The sequence below is a fragment of the Entelurus aequoreus genome, linkage group LG01, assembly GCF_033978785.1.
Source record: "Entelurus aequoreus isolate RoL-2023_Sb linkage group LG01, RoL_Eaeq_v1.1, whole genome shotgun sequence".
In the NCBI taxonomy this organism is placed as follows: Eukaryota; Metazoa; Chordata; class Actinopteri; order Syngnathiformes; family Syngnathidae; genus Entelurus; species Entelurus aequoreus.
In genome coordinates, this window is record NC_084731.1 from 33,814,322 (window position 1) to 33,828,583 (window position 14,262).

At 42.1% G+C, this 14,262-nt stretch overlaps 1 protein-coding gene and 1 long non-coding RNA gene across 2 annotated transcripts; both read left to right on the top strand.

Annotated features, from left to right (window-relative positions):
* The first annotated feature begins 303 nt into the window (after positions 1 to 303).
* Positions 304 to 1,296, top strand: LOC133647828 (alpha-(1,3)-fucosyltransferase 7-like). The gene has a single exon (XM_062043868.1). The coding sequence runs from the start codon at positions 304 to 306 to the stop codon at positions 1,294 to 1,296; it is 993 nt and encodes a 330-aa protein (XP_061899852.1).
* Positions 1,297 to 1,795: 499 nt separating this feature from the next.
* On the top strand, positions 1,796 to 10,217 carry LOC133661828 (uncharacterized). The gene is made up of 3 exons (XR_009828005.1): positions 1,796 to 1,875; positions 7,088 to 7,590; positions 9,045 to 10,217. It is a non-coding gene; the product is annotated as an uncharacterized LOC133661828 (long non-coding RNA).
* The last annotated feature ends 4,045 nt before the right edge of the window (positions 10,218 to 14,262 follow it).

A 14,262-nucleotide genomic window follows, 5' to 3' on the forward strand; every position in this document is an offset into this window, starting at 1 on the left:
ATTTAGCCAACTGTGGCGCCCACCTGCAGTACAGCCTGCCAAAGAGCCCCTCAGCACTAAAGAGACCATTGATATTTTACAAAAAAGGTTAAAGACACACCTTTTTAATCAGGCTTTTTACTGATCATGTCAAACTCTTCTTAGGTTCTCCATTTTTATTGTGTTATTTTCTATTTTAAATATTGCTATAGTAATATTACTAATATTAATATTACTGTTCCTTTTCTCTTGTAACAGTGCAATCACACCAAAAAGGCTACACTACAATTATTCCTCTGCTTCCTCTGCATCCTCTGTGTTTTGATGCTGAGTCTTCATTACGACTGGCTGAGGGAATCCTCGTTTTCAGCTGCTTCCTCCTCCAAAAACTCCAAGCAACACAATGTAACCATCCTGCAGTGGCACTGGCCCTATGAAAACGTTTTGAATTTCAGCCAGGACATCTGCTGGAAACACTTTGGCATCCCAAACTGCAGGGTCGTGACACAGAGGTCCTTGTTTTCAGAGGCGGACGTGGTGGTGTTCTTTAACCGAGAGCTTAGTATTAACAAGGAGAAACTGCCCCTAGAGCTTCCCAGACCGCCAGGCCAGAGATGGGCTTGGATGACCATGGAGGCGTCTGTGCGCAACGGAGACCGGAGACGATTTGCAGGTTTGTTCAACCTCACTGTGCACTTCAGGAGGGACGCAGATGTTAGCATACCATACGGTGGACTTCTACCACAGGATTCTAAAAATCCAATGGAAAACATCCAATGGAATAAAACAGATCTGGTCTGCTGGGTGGTCAGCAACTACAAAGAGTCCTACAAAAGAAGCCAAGTGTACAAAGAACTCAGCGCTGTCGTCCCCGTGAAGGTCTACGGACGGTGGGCAAATGTTCCTCTTGCGGCCAAAAACCTTCTTCCCACCCTATCTCGCTGCTATTTCTATTTAGCCTTCGAGAACACCATCGCCAAAGATTACATCTCCGAGAAGCTGTGGAGGAATTCTTACCAATCTGGGGCGGTTCCGGTCGTCCTGGGAGCATCTGTGCAAGATTACGAGGCTGTGGCGCCGCCTCACTCGTTCATCCACGTTGACCAGTTTGCGTCGGTGAAAGAGCTTGGCAAGTATCTGCAGCAGCTGGCGGGCGACGTCAATCACTATCGCGAGTATCTGCAATGGAGGAGAGAGTGGAAGGTGGAATTGCACAACAACTTGAAGTGGAGACTGTGTCAGATCTGTTTGCGGTATCCCAGCTTCCCTCCGTACAAGGTCTACGATGACCTGGAGGCCTGGGATAATGCTGTGTAGGAGGGAGGGAGGGAGGGAGGGAGAGAGAGACCTGCTGCAATGTTTAGTCAGTCAGATTATACCTCCTTTAAATACAACAACTTTGCATTTGTGGAATTAGAACAACAAGTGTGTCTGTTTTCTGCTGTAAATTGTGAACTTGTATTTAGTTTCCGTGTTTTGGTTTGTTAACTGTGAAAAATTAGAACACAACACACATATGTATATCATAACATCATATATATAACAACACATGGATCTCACTGGATTTAACTCAACTCTAAATAAGCAAAAAAAACTACAGGATGACAGGTAATGAAATATACAATATTATTGGGCCAAAAAATAAATAGACATCTCTAATCAAAGCTAAAGACACCACTGATACAGCTTTCAAAACTCTGATACCAATGATAATGATGTATTTTTCTTTATGGCATTGATGCACATGTGAATGTTTGATGTGTTTGATTCCTTATATTATGTGACGTGCATAAAATATATTAGAGAGAAATGTTAGAGTTAAGTCATCTGATGCGGATGCAATGGACAAAAGTACAAGAATGGAATTATAATGAGTAAAGACCGTAGAGACCACTGGTATGTAATTACTATTGTTGGTCCTAAGATACAGTTGGATATAAATACTATGTATATATTGATGGATTTTTACAAAGTATTAAATGGTTACTGCGAGTAGTGTTTGATGCTATCCCTCTTTGATTTAAAGAAAAACTGCATTTTCTTTTAAAATGTTGCCTATCATTCACAATCCGTATGTATCACAAACACACATGTTTTTCTTTTTTTTTAATGGATTCTAACTATTAAATAAACAGGTGTAAAAGTCAGCTTACAATGGAGCCTATTGGAGGCGATTCTAAAGATTGGTTCAAAGTGAAGTTGGAAATATTCGTAAATTTTGGAAGTTGTATCCTCAATACTTTGTCACTATATTTATTGTACAATAACTGAAGTACACATTTCTACAAATGTCTTATATTTTCAGAATATTGAGGAATGTTTATTCCTCTCCCCAAATGTGTCACTATCGAAACAGCAATAAATTACAAATAAAAACTATTATGCTAACCTGTTACTATGGTTACTTCCCTTGTGTAGAGATTATTTTTAAATAATTGATGTTTTTCACAATAAAATCCATAAAAATGATTTTTTTCAACAATATTTCTTACTTCAATACACGCAATCTTTTTTTCTGAAATGCAAACTAAAATTGACTTCAGAGTTAATGATTTATGAAATTGATAATAGACTTAACCAATCGGTATAATATTTTAATTGATAACTCAATACACTTGTCTTTTCTTTGTGAACGCAGAGTGTTACGGTAGTGACTGCACATGTTTCTGTAGTGACCACTATTTTGTTTGCAAGGTTGTATCATAATCCCTCAAATTCATTGCTTGATATTAACTTATTCATGCTTGATGTTGGATATATTACAAACGCTTGTTTTGTGGTCAATAAAATAATTTTTTTTTGGAATAAACTTAATATCAGTTGAAAATAAGTACCCACATGGGTTCAGTCTTCAGTGGCAGCACAGTGGGTAGCGCTCGTGCCTCACAGCGAGAAGGTCCTGGGTTCCATCCCCAAGCTCGGGGTCTTTCTGCGTGGAGTTTGCATGTTCTCCCTGTGACTGTGTGTACTTTGGGCTTCCTCCCACCTCCAAAGACATGCACCTGGGAATAGGCGTATTGACAACATTAAATTGTCCCTAGCGTGTGAACGTGGGGGTCCCACCCTCCTGTCTGTTTCAGTTTAAAACCTATCTTGAGAGCTGTTTATTGAGAACAATGAAGGGGTTTGTCGAACCTGGGTGTGGAAAACGTGCGTGTTTGTGGATTTTATCAATGGTGTCTGAGCATTCTAACTGTGACAGGGCCAAGCTTCAATCGTCACAGGACCAAGAGTTGTAACTCCAGTGACAGCGGTAAATTTGAGAGTACTGTAAAATGACACAATATATATATTTTTGTGTTTAGTATATGTTTAATCCTGTTAATAAAATTAAAATTGCTCTGTTTTAAGAATCGGAATAGTCACAGCCTTCATGATTGAATGTAATCACGCTCCCCATTGTTGGATGATGCTGAGACAACTGATTATACAATGACATCGCAATGTCAAATCAGTTTCTACCTAACACTGCTTACTATCTTAAAGAAAATGTTGAAACACTGTTTTATGTGCTCCATTTAATCTTGCTTTATATCACAGTCAAATTAAGGAAGTTAAAAATAAGTATTTATTTGTTTTTAACATATATCTTGATTTTAAATACCACCAACAGAGTAAATATTTTTACCAACATTAAAATATAATATGCAACAATAGCTTAGACAATACTACAAATAATACTAAAGGCATGTCGTTGATTGTATGGTTGAGTTGAGGTTTAAGCCACTCAAGCAGTTAAAAAATATGAACAATTAGTTTCATATGAATGGTAAATGTTTAAAGCTAATAATGCCAAAGTTTTTCAAATCTTCCCATACTAATTTTTAAACTTTAAAATGTCTACTCTTTATCATTGTAAGATTTTCAGGAAAATACATCAATACAATCTTTTTCTAATGTTCACATGTTTAATCTCCAACACCCAACATGACCCCGAGAGGGACAAGCGGTAGAAATTGGATGGCTGGATATTGTACTACAATACAACAAAATTAAATTGAATGAATAGCTGCAAGTCAACTTTAGCTTCTTGATTTTTAAGTGTTTCGTGTAGTGAGAATTTTTTGGTGCTTTTAGACTACCAACCATCCCCATGCTTTTACCATTGCTTTTTCCTAAGTCTAACCTTGTTTATGTGTATGTGTTCTTCACAAGCAGATAATAGTTTCTTGTTTGTTAGTATTTTCGAATGGCCGTTTTTCAAAACTAACAGACATAATAATGCAAAATATATTTGTATGTGTATCTCATTTTCCTAGTTTAATGATTGGTATTACAATTGTACACCATGCACATGTGTGCATTAGTACACATCATGGAAAAGCAGGGTCTTCCTACTGCATTTGTACATCTATTCATTAAAGTCATGTTAAATCAGAGCAAAACCTGTTCACCCAATTACTTTTTTAATCTTTTTTTCTGTTTCCATCCATCCATCCATTTTCTACCGCTTGTCCCACTGTTTCTTTTTCATTCAATACTCAGTTTTTCAGTATTTATAGAAGTTTTTTTTCAAATCCTATTCAAAAAAATTTAAAATTCAAGATGGCTGTTGGCTAGATGCACTGGGTCACACAGCTCCAACAATCCATGAAAACGCTTGAATATAAGTTGACATCCATCCAGCAGAGCAACATCTTCATGTTTATGAGGAAGATAAACATCAAACTGCTGGATAATTTTTGTGATTTTGGACTTGTTGAAGACTTTTTGATGACATGTGCTTCAATGCACTGACACACTATCAATACTGGATTGCCTGGAATCTGATAATATTCTGAAAGATCACCGGAATTATGCGACTAAGAAGTTATCAGAAGAAATGGAAGAGGTGAAAAAGTCTCTGAATTTCATGTCAGAGGAACTGAGCAAAGTAGTAATACAGCAAATGGACCTTCTGGATTTAATTGATGAACTTAAGCCATACTTGCCAACCCTCCCGTTTTTAGCGGGAGACTCCCGGTATTCAGCGCCTCTCGATAACCTCCCGGCAGAAATTTTCTCCCGACAAACTCCCGGTATTCAGCCGGAGCTGGAGGCCACGCCCCCTCCAGCTCAATGCGGACCTGAGTGGGGACAGCCTGTTCTCACGTCCGCTTTCCCACAATATAAACAGCTTGCCTGCCCAATGACGTCATAACATCTATGGCTTTTAGAGAGTAGAGTGCACAACTGCGCACACAACAAGGAGACGAAGCAGAAGAACGAGGAAGTTACAGACATGGTGACGCCGTCGACGAGCAAGACGAAGAAACACGCTTGCAAGTTCCAAAACAAACGGAAACAAGAATTTCAGTTCATCCAGGACAGTCGAAAGGGAAGGGGTATGTTGCCTGTACATTTTGTAGAACAGACTTCTCCATTGAACACGGTGGCCGAAATGATATACTCATTCATGAACGGAGAAGTTAAACAGGACAATGCTGCCATCTACTGGATAGCCTCCAGAACACTGAAGTTCAAGTATTTATTTTATTTATATGTATAATAAAATATATATATATATATATATATATATATATACTGTATATATATATATATATATATATATATATACATATATATAAATATATATATATATATATATATGTGTATATATATATATATATAGCTAGAATTCACTGAAAGTCAAGTATTTCATACATATATATATATATATATACATATATATATATATATATATACATATATATATATATATATATATATATATATATATATATATATATATATATATATATATATATATATATATATATATATATATGAAATACTTGAGTTGGTGAATTCTAGCTGTAAATAAACTCCTCTTAACCACGCCCCCAACCACATACCCCGCCTCAACCACGCGCCCCGCCCCGCCCCGCCCCCCCATCCCCCCCCCCTCACCTCCCGATATCGGAGGTCTCAACTCAAGGTTGGCAAGTATGACTTAAGCAGCTAAAGGCAATAATCAAAGACAAGAAGATTGAAGAGCTTGAAAGAAGAGTGGACAATCTAAAGCAGTACTCGAGGATGGATTACCTGGTGATTTCTGGGTTTGAGACAAGCCACCGCTCCTATGCACGGATCACAGCAGGTGACAAGGAGGGAGAAGATGCACCAAGAGGTGAACTGCACACGCTTGAGCAGTAAGTCATCAACTTCTTCAACAACAAAAGGAATTCCTGTATGTGTGATGCCTTCACAATATGGGATATACTGTATATGTTTTTTGTCAATCACTTTTTATAGACAAAGGTTATAGCCGTTTTCCATCCATGTTAGTGTAAAGACAGAAATGAAGAGCAGAACTAATGTGTAGTGAAGTAGTTGCCCATAGGTCCCTTTTTAGGTGTGGGTATTTCCTCCCCCTCCCCTCAGAGGAAACTTGAGAAGCTTCAAGGATTGTTCGTGTCTTCACTCTTCTTAAACATTGCCTGTGTTTTCCAGGTTAGTAATGTTGCGAAATATCTCAAATGTAAACGTTTGGTAATTAAACACCCTACAATTCAAATGTAATATGGTTCAGCGACAGAGATTGATGTTTTAGTGCCTTTAGACTTTAATACCACAGTGTGTTAGCATCTAGCTAGCTCTTCTATACGTGTGGGTCAGTTGAGAGCAGTTAACCCTTTTAATGCCAACCGAAGAGCACTGCAGTGTGTATATATAGTTCTGTGTTGTAGAGAAATACTCTTCTATCTCTATCTCACACAAGGTCTTATTATTGTCTGTGTAAATATGTTATTGTTGTTTCTTATATTTGTAAATAGATAATGAACTGAGTGATGTGGATACATTTTGTTTGACTCCAAGTATACTTCCCAAGGACATTTCATGTCTAAAAGATACTTCCCCATTTGTAAAAGAGTCTATTACTCAAGATGTTTCTGTAACAACACTATATAGAAATGTGAATATACAGACGTATATACCATTATAATAGCTATTGTGCTATGGAGAAGATATGTTTTGAGAATGTAATATTGAATTTAGAGAATAATAATTATATTGTTATTGTGGATTATAGGAAATATATATAATGTGTAATAAAGAGAGGAAACTTGGGAAGCTTCAAGAATTGTCCGTGTCTTCACTCTTCTTAAACATTGCCTGTGTTTTCCAGGGGTTAGACTATGAACACAACCTTTTGTCTACTGAACTCACACGCCTGTGAGACCTGTAACAAATAGTGGGGGCTCGTCCGGGATCTCTAGTCCACTTAAGCGGAGGAGCTGATCCAGAGATATCAGAACCGTAAAACCAGGGTGACTGCAGCCTACAAGGGGACCAGCAGGTGTCCACAGTGAGCAGGATTCCAGCGTCACAGAGGGAGCCGTGCTGTTTAACCAGGGGCCACCAGCCATCCCGCGAGCACAACTGATTCAACAAGATCACGTTGTAAAACTACGAAACTCTCCAACATGACAGACGCGCGTAAGGAAATGGTGTGGAGTATCAAAAAGAACTTGTTTCAGCTCTCAAGTGCCAATCTTCACCAAGTAGCAAGGAGCATTGCAGCCGATGAACAAGAATTTGTCAAGACAAATGTAAGCAATGAGGAGGGTGCCATGGACTTTATCATCATCTATCTTCAGTCCCCCACCTTACTAGAACTGGAAGATGAAGGTATGGGAAATTTGTTGATGCTGAATGATTTAATCTGTCAGATGATTTCCTGTGTTGCTGCTGATTTACCTGTAAATGTAGACAGTGATGTTGTACATGTTTCGCCTAGCTCCACCCCACTCACTGTAACTACAGGCACTACATTACCATCATCATACCAACATTCCCACAACACAGTCACAAAGCTATATGCTAATAATGCTACTAACATGAGCTGTGACACAACTGCACAGTCAGTAGGAGAACTTAGAAGAGTGTATGACGAGTTAAGTGAAAGGCTTAAAACGGTATGAGGCTGAAGGTATTGCTCAACCCACTACACCTAACCTTGTAAGACCACAGCAGATGACTGAGAGGTTAGTTACCTTTAACGACCACCTATTTTCAAAGCTGAGAATTTTAAAGTACAAAAGTACATGGTGGACAAATTGCAGATCATACATCAGACATTAGCTACAACAATGTTTGCAAACAAATTAATGAAGGGGTTAAAGAGGGTTTTAGAGGGCCAGAAGTAGTTTTAAGGGTTGTTAAACCAGGCACTTTTCGAGACATGCTTGTAAATAAAGATGAAATTAGCATCCCTGAACTCAAGGGCTTCCTAAGGTCCCACCTAGGGGAAAACGCAACCACCGAAATGTTCCAGGAGCTAATGTGTGCTCGACAAACTGAACATGAGTCACCCCGACAGTTCCTTTATCGCATGATTGGGCTAAAACTAAAAATTTTATTTCAGTCAAGGCAGGCTGGCACAGACGTTTCTTATGACCCAAAGACAATCCAGGAAGTGTTCCTCCACACAATTTACCAGGGGTTTGGAGCCAAATATATTGACCTTCGGCAGAGACTGAGGCCCATCATTTCTAACCATCAAATAAGCGATGAAGAAATCCTCAGCCATGTCATGAAAATCATTAATGATGAAAATGAACACCTTCGTAGACTTGGTCAAACAACCCGTCAGAAAACAATACACGCTAACAGTGCCAAAGTGGACACAGAGGGCCATTGTTATGAACAAGGTAGAGATGCATCTGTAAATAGCACAAACACACAGACACTGGAGCAACTCTGTAACCAAGTTGCCAACCTGACACAACTGGTGACAACACTGATGGAACGGCAAGCTGTTAGCACCCATACCCCCGCAATGGTTTCAGGCCATCGTACCCCAATATCCATAGCACCTTTGGTTGGTAATAAAAGACTGTTGGATTGCCTAATAAGTGGCTATCCCGTGAGGGTCCTATTTGATTCAGGCTCCCACGTGAGCATAATTGATCGTGATTGGACAGACACACACATTCCTAACTATGCAGTAAGGCCACTTAAGGAACTTATTGAGGAGAACCTGGATGTTTATGTAGGTGTACACCTAATATTGTGCACATATTTCTTTATGTATCTCTAATAACCTGAGATCCTTCAAAATGTTTTCATCCAATCGCACCCAGGACCTTGGCCATAGGCTCGGCCAATCAATGACTTGCAAGCTGGTGGACTGGCGAATGGGAGGAGAGGAGAGGCGGGACAAGACAGAGGAGGGAAAAACACAGAAAAGAGACAGAAGATGGCGGCGCCCGAAGAGCTCCGAGGCTGACGAAGATTTTCGGTAATATAACAATAAATAACAGTTTAGCTCTTAGTTACCGCGTGTGTGACAGGGTAATCTGAGCTAAGGAACTGCTAAGGATTGAGTGGCGTGTGGAAGAGTGGAAGACTCCACGCTAACAACGCTGAGGATTCGTCCGCCATTATACCAGCAACAAGTACAGGTCGCGTAGTGCGAGGCACACGTCCTCGTTAAGTATAGGGAAAAGTGTTTTTACTGAAGTATATAACTAACCGTCGTCAACGTGGGGGCCTCTTCCCGTCAGAGAAGGACGACGCCAGCCTGTTGACTGCTGCAGTACGGACGTGTTGGTGGCTCCTCTCCCTGCTCTCCTCCTCATCCTCTCACGCCAGTGATATACGGTGCGGTTGGTGAGTAAAAAGACTTCCCTGCTACACATAACTTCACCATTTGGACCGGACAATGCGCTCATGATGGACACGGGGTTTTTTTTGTATTTCAAACGGAACGTTGCGTGAGACAATCCAAACCGAAAAGGAACTTTGAATTGACTGTGAACAAGGAGAGGACATTGAATACTGTGCAAACTGTGTGAGACTGTTTTTGGGTTTACTATTAATAGCAAAGGTACTGTGTGTGCATTGTGTTCACAAGCATACGACTACTATTTGCATATGTGGGAATTTTGCTGGTTTTTTTGTGTATAGACACATGCTGATGGTGTTTAATCCAGTTTGCAGGTGTTATTGTGCCACTCTAGTGAAGTGAAGGTGAACACAACGTTTTGGGGTTCGTATAGTGGTTACAAATTATTCGAAAAGTCATTCCTACAAGTCTATATTTTGTTTATATATTTTTTTATTTACTTTTTTATTTTACTTAGTATTAGAGTACTAATACTAGTGTAATAAATCACAATCTTTTTCAACTTTCACAATACTGATTTTATTGTGCGGTTTTTTCCTTTCTCTGAAGTAGGGGCGTCTCGTCCCCTGTTCTGGAGCATAATAGTTAAGGGGAATACAGTAAGTCCCACACACTGACACTTACTCACTTATTCTGTACTTTAGGTTCTCACCGTGACAGGTAAAATCCTAGAGCCTAAACTATTGTGTTTTGACTGGGCAGGCAGAGTGGACACGAGACTAATAGGCCTGGGGGTTAGGGATTTAGCTCCTCTAACTTCCTGCCATTCAGGGAAGAGTGATTTACCCCTACTAAGCAGACGTAGGTCCTGTCTGTTACATTTTGCCGTCACAAACAGGATAACTTCTTGTAGCGTCGTAGTTTTTGCACGATGGCTGAGATGGAAGAGTTAAGGAAGCAATTTAATGATCTCCAGAAAACAGTTACAGCTCAGACAGCTAGGCTGGGAGAACAAGCAGTACTTCTTGATCAGGTCAGACAAGATCAGAGGGAAGCGCTGATGATGGCTAAAACTGTTATCGAACAGCAGGCCAAGAACCCTACGTCTTTGTATATCCCAAGAGAGAGAAAATGTTCCGATTTCTCTGGTAGCCCAGCCCTAGGGGAGCCTTGCGTTGAGGAGTGGATAGCCTCCATGAAGTCTAGTTTCAAGATAGCCAGAGTTCCAGAAGAAGATCAAATTGAGCTGCTCAGACAGCACCTCAAGGGGGAGGCAAAATTGACAGTTAGGTTTCTGTTAAGTGAAGGAAATACTGATATCACAAAAGTCTTTGAAGTTCTAGAGAAAACCTATGGCGACAAGGTCCCGGTTGGTACTCGCCTTAGAGAGTTTTATGACAGGAAGCAAGGGCTAGGTGAAAAGATACGTGCCTATGCTTATGATCTTCAGGAGAAACTATGTAAGCTGAAACGACGAGACCCAGGGCGAGTCCAAGATTCAGACCAAATGCTGAAAGAGCAATTTGTACTTGGGTTAAGAGATGACTTCTTACGGCGTGAAACAAAGAGACAAGAGAAAGCCCAACCAACGATGTCCTTCCTGGACCTGATGCAAGCAGCCATCACGTGGTCTGAAGAAGAAGAAGCTCCTCCAGCTGCGGCTGGAGGGGTTCATGCAGCGGCTGCTGAAGAAACCTCCTCTCCACTGACCCTGAAATCACTATATGAAGCTATTCAAAACATTTCGGCCCGCCAGGAGGAACTCTACAAAGCAGTTCACGGCAGAGAGCAAACTGTAATGCCCACTAGACTTGCTAGACCACCTGTAAGATCAATCAATCAATCAATGTTTATTTATATAGCCCTAAATCACAAGTGTCTCAAAGGGCTGTACAAGCCACAACGACATCCTCGGTACAGAGCCCACATACGGGCAAGGAAATACTCACCCCAGTGGGATGTCGGTGAATGACTATTAGAAACCTTGGAGAGGACCGCATATGTGGGTAACCCCCCCCCCCCCCCCCTCTAGGGGAGACCGAAAGCAACGGATGTCGAGTGGGTCTGACATAACATTGTGAAAGTCCAGTCCACAGTGGATCCAACACATCAGCGGGAGTCCAGTCCACAGCGGGGCCAACAGGAAACCATCCCGAGCGGAGACGGGTCAGCAGCGCAGAGATGTCCCCAACCGATGCACAGGCTAGTGGTCCACCCGGGGTCCCGGCTCTGGACAGCCAGCACTTCATCCATGGCCACCGGACCTATGCAACTCCCCCTCGCAAGGGACAGGGGAGAAGAGGAGAGAAGAAAAGAAACGGCAGATCAACTGGTCTAAAAAAGGGGGGGTCTATTTAAAGGCTAGATTATACAAATGAGTTTTAAGATGGGACTTAAATGCTTCTACTGAGGTAGCATCTCTAACTGTTACCGGGAGGGCATTCCAGAGTACTGGAAAGACGACTAATTTGCTATTCCTGCAATAAACCCGGCCACACGAGCCGTACATGTCGGCAGGGTAAACCAGCAGAGCATAGAGCGATGATGACAGCCGTTGCCACATCAGAGTGTCAAGCCGAAAATGACACACAAGGCTCTGGTGGTTTGGCTTCAGCTGGCATTAAAGCCGTTACCCAGACCAACGAGAGGGACTCAGCGGCTTCTAGTGGTGCATTTGGGGAGTGCTTCAAAATTGATGTTTTGATAGATGGAGTAAAAACCAGCTGCCTTTTAGACACTGGTTCCGAGGTCACTACCATTACAGAGAGTTATTTCAGGGAACATTTCCAGGGGACCGAGTACTGTCTGTCACCAGCTAAATGGGTTCGTCTAACAGCGGCTAATGGCCTTGAAATTCCAGTGATCGGGTGTTTGGAGGCGGATATTGAGTGTATGGGCAGGATGTTGAAGGGTCGTGTGTTTTTGTGCTGAAAGACAGTTGCAGCGGCCAGAAAGAAAAGGGAAAACCACCGGGTATTCTGGGAATGAATGTAATCGGAGGGCTCAAGGGCTTCCTGTCTGATTTCAAGGGTGTTAAGAAGCTTGACCGAGGTACTCTACAGCCAGGCCATGCCAGCCTACGTCGTATACTGGCAACTATGGAAGAAGAGGAACGGTGTATAGGTCCGAACGGGCGGATCGGGTTCGTAAAAGTCGCAGGGAGACGGGCGGTCACTATTCCCCCGTTCAGTGAAAAGGTGATTGAAGGTCGCTGTAGGATACCACCCAGAGCAACATGCAAAGTGTTGGTTGAGGCATCAGCCAGGGCCAGTCTCCCATGTGGTCTACTGGTGGCCAATGTACTGGCCCAGGCTACTGAAGGGAAGGTCCCAGTGCGTGTACTCAACTCAAGTGAGAAGACCATCACATTGTTCCCAAGGTGCAGAGTGGCAGAGTTGAGTAAACCCGATGTGATCTTACTAAGGGAAGTAGTGTCCGTGGAGGAGGTGGTTGGAGAAGTGTACGTGAGGAAGGTTAGTCGTGGGGAGGTTATTAAGTCAGCAGAGGGGGATGGATCATTGTCTGTTCCGGTACAGGCAAATCTCGAGGGCCTGACGTCATCCCAGGTGCAGAAGCTGGACGATCTTCTCAGGAAACACTGGGATGTGTTCTCAGAGCATAAAAGTGATTTTGGGTACACTACCACGGTGACCCACCATATTCAGACTGGAGATGCAAGGCCAATTAAGCAAAGACACCAGCGTATACCTCCACACATATTTCAAGAGTTTAAGAGACACGTGCAAGACTTAGTCGCACAGGGTGTACTTAAGGAGAGCTTCAGCCCGTGGGCCTCTCCTGCGGTAATTGTCATTAAGCCAGACCAATCTGTACGGTTCTGTTGTGATTACCGTAAGCTAAATGGTGTTACATTGAAAGACGCCTATCCACTACCAAGGGTTGAGAAGTCATTGGATGCTCTTGGAAAGGCAAAGCTCTTTTCATCGCTAGATTTGACAGCAGGATATTTTCAGGTGGCAGTCCATGTAGACGATCAGGAGAAAACAGCTTTTACCACCCCATTTGGTCTATTCCAGTGGACTAGAATGCCATTTGGTCTTTGCAATGCCCCTGCCACATTTCAGAGGCTGATGGAGGTGGTCCTAGGTGATCTGGCATTTGACGTGTTACTGATATATCTGGACGATGTCCTGGTTTTTTCCAACGACTTCGATAGCCACTGCGAGAAACTGGACTTAGTATTCAGTCGTCTGAAGGAACATGGGCTGAAGCTTAAGCCAAACAAGTGCTTCCTACTAAAGTCAGAGGTCAAATTCTTAGGCCATATTGTTTCGGCAGGAAGGTCTTGTGTGCAGGGGGCTTCCCAAGCTGCTGTTGCAGCGAAGGTTGCTGGGTATAGCTGGGAGGAGCTTCAGCAACTTCAGGTAGAGGATCCTGTAGTGGGCCCTATAGCACGGGCAACGAAATGTAACGCTCGGCCCAACAAGAACCAGTTACAGGGAATGGCCCCGGAACAGAAAAAACTGTCCTCACAATGGGATCGGCTGAGCATCCGTTATGGTGTCCTATTTCGTAGCATTTGTGACCCCAGAGACGGTGAAGAGGTGTACCAGTTGGTATTACCAGAGTCTCTGCGGAAACATGTAGTGCCTGTGGTCAAGGCTCATATCGTTCAGTTTCGCTCCCACACCAACGGCACAACATCATTTTTACTTCATAAAATAGATTTACTGGTAGTAAGTAAGATACCAAAAGTTCGGAAATTGACACCT

What these genes read in the sequence shown, in the direction of transcription:
- LOC133647828 (XM_062043868.1), top strand. Translation starts at nt 304, where the DNA reads ATGCTGAGTCTTCATTACGACTGGCTGAGGGAATCCTCGTTTTCAGCT.